Raw genomic sequence first — 8,759 nt, 5'->3', positions numbered from 1 at the left:
ACATATACACATATACACATATATACATGAAAAAGATCCAGAAATGCTTTGTCAAGAACTTTTCAAAACAGTAGTTTCAAAATGCTTTCGAGAGGGAAGTAAAGAAAGAGAGAAAATAGAGAGATGGATGTAGAAACGTCTGATCGAATAGTTAAATCTGATTTCATGTGACCGTTTATTATTACAGCGTGTAGCTGGTATCGCTTCACCTTGTAGGTCTCTGTGTGTGTGTGTGTGTGTGTGTGTGTGTGGTCCTGGTGACACCTACTCTAGCAGTAACTACAACTGAAGAGATTTGAGTACTCTGCCAGATGTTTACCGCAAAAACGTACAAGTGTGTGGTTAACATCAAAATTGAGATGAAAATATGCTCGTTTTGACGTTGTGGCTGGTGGGATCCCATCATAAGATGGTCTCTAGTTATTTTCGTCATTACTTCATTGGAAAGAACAGAGTGGAGAGTCAAACACCTCGTGTCCTCCCTGCGGGTACGCTGCTGCTGCTGCTGCTGCTGCTTTTGCCGGCAAATGTCAGCTCGTAGCGTTGCGGGCTGAATGGATTGACAAGCCTCATACTGAGAGCTGTCAGTGCCCAGCCAGGAGGCCCAGCCACGACATCATATACAGTAGTACCAAGCAGCTGTCAAGCCTGAACACACGAAGGGTGTGGGGACAGGAGTGTGTGTCGGTGGTGGTGGAAAAAAAGGGTAGAAAGAATGACAAAGCTAGAAGTGAAGCGAGTGTATGAGGGTGTTGTTTTTGTAAATTTAAAGGAATGTGATTTCACATGTTGAAATGTCAGACAGAGATCACAGACGTATGTCCTAAACCTACGTTCACCGAAAGAGATTTACGTCATAAACAGCAGACGTACAAAAACATTTGAGGTCCAAGTGCCTCATTTTATCACTTTTATCTGACTAAAAGCTACAAATCAATGTCTGGCCTGCTCTTCACAGTTGATGAGGAAACTCTGTTGTCCTAAGTAATGACACACATGATTTAGTTTTGAATCATGTCAACACGCGCTCACATCTGACACGTTTTATCGTCACATGATGATTAATATTGGATATGGAGTGTGAGAAAGAAGAAGCTGGCAGACTCCTAAATCCATTACAGGACCGCTCTGTAAGAGAACATGTCGCCAAACACCAATCAACCGTAATCAAATCAGATTCAATGAACGTCTCGTGATAAATGATTAAAGAATATAAGAAATGCCGCGCTGGGAGCAACATTGAGGATAACTTCATGTTTTTAGATCAAGTCCAAACAACAACGGGTCATTTTATTCTGCTCTCAGCTGCAGAATCCCAGAGAATAAGATGAACTTTCAGCCCACCGTCCCTGCTATTGATGTGGGGTGTATGGTAATAATGCAACGGGTGAACCTCATTGACTCTTCAGCGCACAGTGAAGACATTTTTCTTGGCTGCAGACGCATAACTGCTGTGCAGCTTTATTTTAGTTCACTGCAACAGTTAGTGAAATCTTCTGAGAGCGTTCTTGTGATTAGTGCCCAAACATGACAATGTTGGGGAGAGAATATGGCAGGATGTGGTGTGTGTGTGTGTGGCTTGGTGCGCTTGTCTCTTGCTCCCTTGTAAATTAACACTCATTGTATGTTTAATTATTCCCCATAGACAGACAAGCGGAATGAATTTTTTGGCCGGTGGGTGAGACTTTAAACCAATTAGAAGAGCAGCTACGGCAAAATGACAACAGTCACACGGCGGGTGGTGGTGGAGGACACTCTCTCTCCACACATTTATCTTTTCACAATGCAGGACTGACAAGTGTGTGTTCATTAACACGGTGATGAAAGCTGAGCAGGTAGCACTGAGAACACACGTGCAGCTTACAAAAACAACCTACGTCTACAGACATCACGACAGTCTCTGCCGGAACATACACACATTCACAAAGTCTGCATTCAGTGATTAATCACTCCCTATAATCAAAGCAACAACTTTATGAAGATATAACATACAAAAAACAACAAAAAAAAGGAAACAGAGAAAGTCAGAGGAGACATACAGCAAAATGAGGAAAAAGAACAGAAGCAGAGGATTGAAAAAGGAATGTGCAAGCTTTCTCTCCTCTTTATAGTGTTCTGTCTCTTTGTAATTTTGGTCTCTCTCATGTCGGACATCAAACGACAAAGAAATAGTTTTGTTTTTTCCTCTCTCTCTCTCCCAATTTTGTGTACTCTGTAATTATTAATCAGTCTTGTTGCATGGCTGCCTTCCGGGCTCAGACAGACACAAAAGGATTTGAGGAGGCTAAGATGGAAAAAGACAGAAAGAGAGGAAGATGGAAAAGAGGATGCCACAGAAATAGCAAGTTTTTTAAAACTTCCAAGAGCAGAGCAAAAATGAATTGTGTGTGTGTGTGTCTCGCTTCAGCGACGACGGAGCTCGTGTGTGCGCATGCATGCCTGTGTGTGCCTTTGTTCGTGAGCCACAGTCACAAACTCTGTGTGTGACTGACAACTCTACTCAAGGAATGCACTATGACTAAGTTGGAGCGGCGCCTACACCTCTGAGGATACACCGAAAAAAAGAACTTCCAGTGTGTGACACATTGAAACATATTATTCTCTAAAGCTGAAGAGAGCAGGTGAACACATGGCACCTTCAGTGATCCCTCCGAGAATAACTGTGTGTGTGTGTGTGTGTGTGTTCCCCCTGTGTGGGTGTGGTCACTGGAGAGGTAGACAGTGTGTCACCATCAATAACAGAGCACTGACGGTGAGATGAGAGGAGTCAGGCAGGGAGAAACGGAGAGGGTAAAGGAAGGAGAGGGGTGCCAGCGCCAGGGCGGCCCGTCGGCTTTAAATGGATCTCTGGTCAGAAAAGTGGAAGGAGAGGAGGCTCAAATTAAAGATGTGCCTTCTCTAAAGAGGAAGTCCTCTCATCCCTCAATCCTAAACGGCTGTTTAAAGGGGAGGACGAGAAGGAGGCGAGGAGAGAGAGAGAGAGAGAGAGCGAGAGCGAGAGAGAGGAGTGTTTGTGCTAGAAAGGGTGAAAGAGCTTCCGCCATCCAGCCGCCTGGCAGACAGGAGGGGTGCAGCCATTTTTTCCGGACTGCCCTAACCACACAATGCCACGTGCCGCCTGTAGAGAGACAAGGAACCTACTGTATATAAACATACACGTAGAGTTCATACAAAGAGTACACATTAAAGTCAATGCACATGGAGGCGATTCTAATTGCCTATGCAAATATTCTTTTCAAGCAAGTGGAGTATTTAAGAATTGTACAGGCTGTGATGTGGGCGGAGCGGCGCATGGAAAAGACTGACAAACAGACTAGAATGCACGCTCGCATGCGGATGGATGCCTCTGGTCTCTAGTATAAAAAGACGGAGAGCGAGAGTGTGTGTGTACACGTGGTGTGTGTGTGTGTGTGTGTGTGTGTGTGCGCAAGTGCGTGCGAGAGTCCCGTGCATCTGCTTCTGTGAGCTCATCCAAACGGAATGATAACGAATCCACAGACAGATCAAAGGGGCCTGGAAAAAAAAAGAGGGAGTACATAAAAAGAGAGAAAATGCAAAACTGAAATATTCAGCGCCCTCTGAAGAAAAAAATAAAATAGGCTTGGTTTTCATCCCGAGAGAAAGAGAAAAGGGGAGGAAGAAAAGAAAAGAAACACAGGCGCAGAATAAGAGACAGACGACAAATACGTGAACACAAAAGAGAGACCGCACAAGGGCGAGAAAATATTAAAGACGGAGAGAGAGAGAATAGAAAACAGAGTTATTGAGCTTGATGGCTGCGAAACTGCCTACAAACGTGGCCTGTTTATAGACAGGATCTTCATATCAAGATGGGAAACAAAATGGCCACTTAGGTAGAAAGAAAGAGGCGTCTCTTTTATTATCCGTCTCCCACAGTGGCATCAGGGCACAGCAGGCATCTGTTTTTTGATAACTATTTTGATAATAAACACCTCTGTCCTGGTTACGCATATGAATATTTTCTGGTCTTCTGCGACAGTGAAATTCATATTTTTCTTAACTATTGGTCAGGCAAAAGACGACATCGCCTTGAACTCTGGGTCACTGAGGTGGACTTTTATTTTTTTACTACTTTGAGACATATTTGGACTAAATGATCAATCAAGTAACTATACGTTGTGTACAGCTCTACACAGCTTCATTTCAAAGAAAGGTTGAGTATCGTGCATCGCAGATCACTGGACGTTACTGAAGGGGAAAGGGGCTTAGCGTCGTGCGGACTGACGTTTCAATTCATCTCTACAGACAGTGGTCTATGACGCTCATTTCCCTCTCGTTGGGTAGTGTGTCAAAGCCAACTACACACCCTAAAGAGACAGAGGGATGAAGAGGGATGTGGTGCAGCCCAGGCTGACAGTACCAGTATGTGGGTGGATAAACATGTGGGTGAACTAAAAAGACATAATACATGTCGGTCTATGTTTCTAAAACTACCCATTTTTTTACTAGAGGGGGAAGAGATCTTACTCATGGTTTGTGACCAGGGTTTTCTTCCCTTCGCTGTGCATTTAGATGCTATTTGGCTTCATTAATTATGCAGACTGCAGCATAATAATGCTAAATCAACTCGGCACGAGTCCCTGAAGTAAACATACTGTATTTACATATCCCAAACATTATACAATGGGAAATGAAGTTGGAAGCTTTTTTTAATGAGACAATGAAAGCCCTGAAGACGCTCTCTCCAGATTGAGTTGTTTCCCTGCATGAATCTACTGTAATAATACTGTCAGTGCGTGTTTGTAAGTGAGCTCGTTTAATGAAAAAAAATGTCAAATCGGGTCATGTGTGACAATCAGGTAGGCGTGGCGAGGCGATTTAATGTCATTACATCATGATATGGAAATGTCACAAAGTCAATCAGGCGAACACATTAAGTGACGCGAGAACAGATATGAGAAATTATAGCTGAATAACTAAATGTCAGGGTCGCTATTAACTTATTATCTGTCCATTTAATTTAATATTGACAAAGACCGGAGAAGACATGTTCCATTAGATATTACTGCAGTGATAGCAGATGGTGAGCTTAGCCCTACACCTCTATTAAAGGGGCAGTGTGCAGGATTTGGAGCATTGGTGATTAGCCATGTGGGGGGGGGGCAAAACAGGGGGACTCACTTGCACTAAAATGCCCCCACAACTGGCCTGGCTATGTAAACACAGAACATATCCCCAGACAACGAATCCTATGATGTCCTACTAAAAGTCACTCGTTTTTTCGTGTGTTTTCCTACAAAAGCCGGCAACAAGTGTCGATTTCCTCCCGTTACATGCATACAGTCTTTGAAATGAATCTTGTCTTCAGAGGAAGGAACTTAGTTAGGTTTAGGCAACAAAACTACCTAGTAAGGTTAGGAGGTACGCAAGTTACATCACAAATAAATCAACGTTGACTCCATTCACATGGGGAACGAACAGCGGTACACTGCCTGAAAGCTCTGGGCTTGTTGGACCCGCCCGTTGTTTGCAGCAAAATCAACGCTCTGAATTTTAAATGTAGCACCTTTAACTGTACTCTCAGCAAGAGTATCTGAGGATGTAACCGTCCTTAAACTCTACCAACCTCGGCTAATAGGTCCCAGTTAAAGAGCTTTTTTACAGTCCTTCCCTTTCTGTCAGGTCTGTAGTATCGAGCCGGCGCTTAACCCGTCTCCATCCTCCCCTTTCAATGCCGTTGCCATGGGAGTAAATATTGAGCCCCGGTGAAGCTTTTCCAATATTCAGGATCCATACCTCCACCTGCTCCTGTACCTCAGCACTAACTGGGTCCGCTCGGCTACCTCTGGTCCCTCACCGGCCCACCACCACCACCCCTGCTTCCCTCCATCCCTCCTGTCATGGGAGAGGAATGCTGGGAAAGATAAGACCACTTCAAAGACACACAGATGTAGGGTTTGCATGTGCACACACACAAAATAACATGAAAGACCATAGCGGATGCATCCTGCACCTTTAAGAGCAGAGGGGACACTATCTCATGCAAACATGTGGGCAGGCATGCACAAACACCAAGAAAGAAACAACGACACCCGGACCAACACACACTTAATTAACAACCTACCAAAAGAAACGTTTTCATGTCTCAAGAGCTCGTTACTAAAACAGTCGCTTGGCACCTTACAACAAACATTTAAACAATAGTAGAACAGCAGGGTTTTTAATTAGGGACGAGCAGGTTTATGACTGAAGGGAAGAGTTGGTGTAAATTCGACACACCGTGACACATCCCATCCATGACAGAGTGGGCGTGTGCACAGGAATGGACAGCCAGCGCGTAGCCTCTCACGAAGGCCAGCACGTTTTTCCCCTTCTCCGGCTGCCTAAAGCAGACGCTTGCCTCTGCCGCTCCAAACTGTAAACGATCAAACTGAGCAGAAGTCGCCGCTGAGACGCAGTGAAAGAGTCGCTGCCACCCTGCAGCACGCGGTTCTGATGAAGCACAGTTCGGGTGGCACGCTGCAGGAAGTAGGACTGGAATACAGTGGGAGACGGTGACAGCCTCTTCATAAGAGGAGAGAAACACAGTAATGGAGTAATAAACCAGCCGTTATGCCTCTCTACCATAAACATTCAGGTGATTTTTCCGATGTTTTTTAAATTTTTGGATTTGGAGGTCACTGTTGCAAATGCAGGCAAGCTGTTCCCCAGATGAGCACCCCCCACCCCTCCTCTGTGGTGCACCATCTCTCCATCTCTATGCTAATGCCCTGTAATGATCTGAGGCACGTCGGGATGAAAGAAGAAGAGAGAAACTTGTTCTCTGCACAGCTTTGTGATGCTTTCCTGTTGTTGTTGCTATAGTAACCCAGAACCTGGAACTCAAATTGACACAGCGATGCTTATTTGCATGGCAGGACAGCGTGGCGTTTCTTCTGTTTGTTCTGGAGAGAAAGAGTGGGTGTACACCATGGAAAGAGAGTGTGTATATATATATATATATATATATATATATATATAAACGACCTTAATCGAAACTACCGACAGATTCCTCAATATATCCTTTTAACAGGAGAGTTTGTGGATCAACGCTCATCGTAACACAGTGCACACACACACCACGCAGAGTCTGGAGGGCATGTTGAGCAGCTCAACTTGTTTAGTTTCATCACCCGTCTTCACACGGACACACCCCGGCATGATGCGGTCTCTCGCTACGTCTTTGAAGTTCTCCTGGATCGCCTTTAAAGGCCATCAGTGTTGCCTCGACAGCAGGCAGGTAGACATCAGACTGATTATTGTGCATGTGTGTGTGTGTGTGTGTGTGTGTGTGTGTGTTTGGAGTCGGAGTACTTAATTAGCTGAGAAGCCCGATGGGCCACTTGCAGTTTCTCAGTGTTTAACACTAAGCGAGGGAATGACTGGCTCGTTACTGATACTAACAACAAGGGATAATTTATGCACAAACGGATCCGTCTGCTGTGTTTAAGCCCGTCCTCTGTTGCCGAGCCGACAATGACAAACGCAAACAATAAGCAGGCACGACCATCAATGTCCTGTTGAGATCTTTCATGCTGAATACTAAATGCCACAAAACTGCAACATTAGCTTTCCGTGTCGTCTCACACTGACAGAAACACAAAGGAGCATCAGTAATAAGCATGTCCTACAGCTTAATGCAATTCCTTATTCATCGAAGAAGCATCCGTCCTTGTCTTTAGAAGCCACTTTAAAAAGTCTTTGGCTAAGACACAGAGTGCCTTGGGCTATTTATTAGGACCTAAGGAGAAAAAAAACAGCCACGCTCAACCCGTTATTTTTAAACCCACCGCCTCTGGGCTGCTGTTATATTGTGACAAAGAGTGGAAGACCTCTCAGGGGGGGGTGATGGCACTGTGACTGGCTTTTTGGCTGCGTATGGCTGCAGCCGGAGCTGAGGTTGTCGAATGGGCGTCGTGTTTAATTGTGCAGAACGCATTCTAGTTTTCGCCCGGGACCGAGTAATATGGTCCTGTATGGGAAACCCAATGGAGTGTTCTTCTGACTGGTTGGAGGGAGTCCGTTGACGTCTGGGGGTGTCGGCAGAGTGAGCCGCTCTGGAGAGGAGGGAGGGAGTGATAGAGCTGAAGGGTGGGAGGAAGAAGCCGAGGGGAAACTAAAGAAGAACGGGATTGATGAGAGTGAAGTTATGGGCCACGAATCCAAAACAAAGCGCTGAAAGGCGCTAAAACAATATGTGTAGAGCTGAGGGGAACTGCAGAGTTTGGTAATGATCATCAACAAGAGCAACTCCATGTTAAACGTACGTTTCCCTCATGCGTAAGATCATCATCTCATGATGTTCTTATTCTATATTAAATGTTACATTTTTTAGTAACATGGTTGTTCGTGTTGAGGCAGATTCATACAGCCGGACCAAGTTTGCTATTTTTCTTCAAGACAACACAAAGTCTTATCACGTGTGAAGCTCTGATTGGTGTGACTTCTCTCCACAGTTACCAGGCTCTGTACTCTACCGGCGCTACCCACGCTTCTTTAAAAAAAAAAAAAAAAAAAGATCAAAGAGTGTGTGCAAAGGGGTTGGCTGTTTAAAGCCAAACTCCACCTTAATCCAGAATTCATGCAGACTGTTAGAGAGTTGTTTATGCCTTCTGACTTGAGTCTTTGATCATACTAATAAAGTTTGAAGCCACAAAGTCAAGGCTCAAGTGTGTGATACTAATAACTGTAAAATAAATGTTCCACTAGAATTATGTATGTTGGAAATGACCAACGGGGGGGGGGGGGGGGGGGGGGGG

General features: G+C 44.8%; 1 protein-coding gene across 1 annotated transcript in view; it reads right to left on the bottom strand.

The window, feature by feature from the left end:
* Positions 1–43: 43 nt before the first annotated feature.
* Positions 44–8,759, bottom strand: part of cep112 (centrosomal protein 112) — a 34,018-nt gene continuing 25,302 nt past the window's right edge. The window contains exon 18 of the mRNA XM_031872092.1: positions 44–3,513. Within this exon, the coding sequence (XP_031727952.1) occupies positions 3,504–3,513 (10 nt within the window). The 3' untranslated portion in view covers positions 44–3,503. The remainder of the gene's footprint in view (positions 3,514–8,759) is intronic.

Source organism: Anarrhichthys ocellatus, unplaced genomic scaffold (assembly GCF_004355925.1).
Source record: "Anarrhichthys ocellatus isolate YVR2014 unplaced genomic scaffold, GSC_Weel_1.0 scaffold62, whole genome shotgun sequence".
NCBI lineage: Eukaryota > Metazoa > Chordata > Actinopteri > Perciformes > Anarhichadidae > Anarrhichthys > Anarrhichthys ocellatus.
This window is presented reverse-complemented; position numbering and strand designations above follow the sequence as displayed.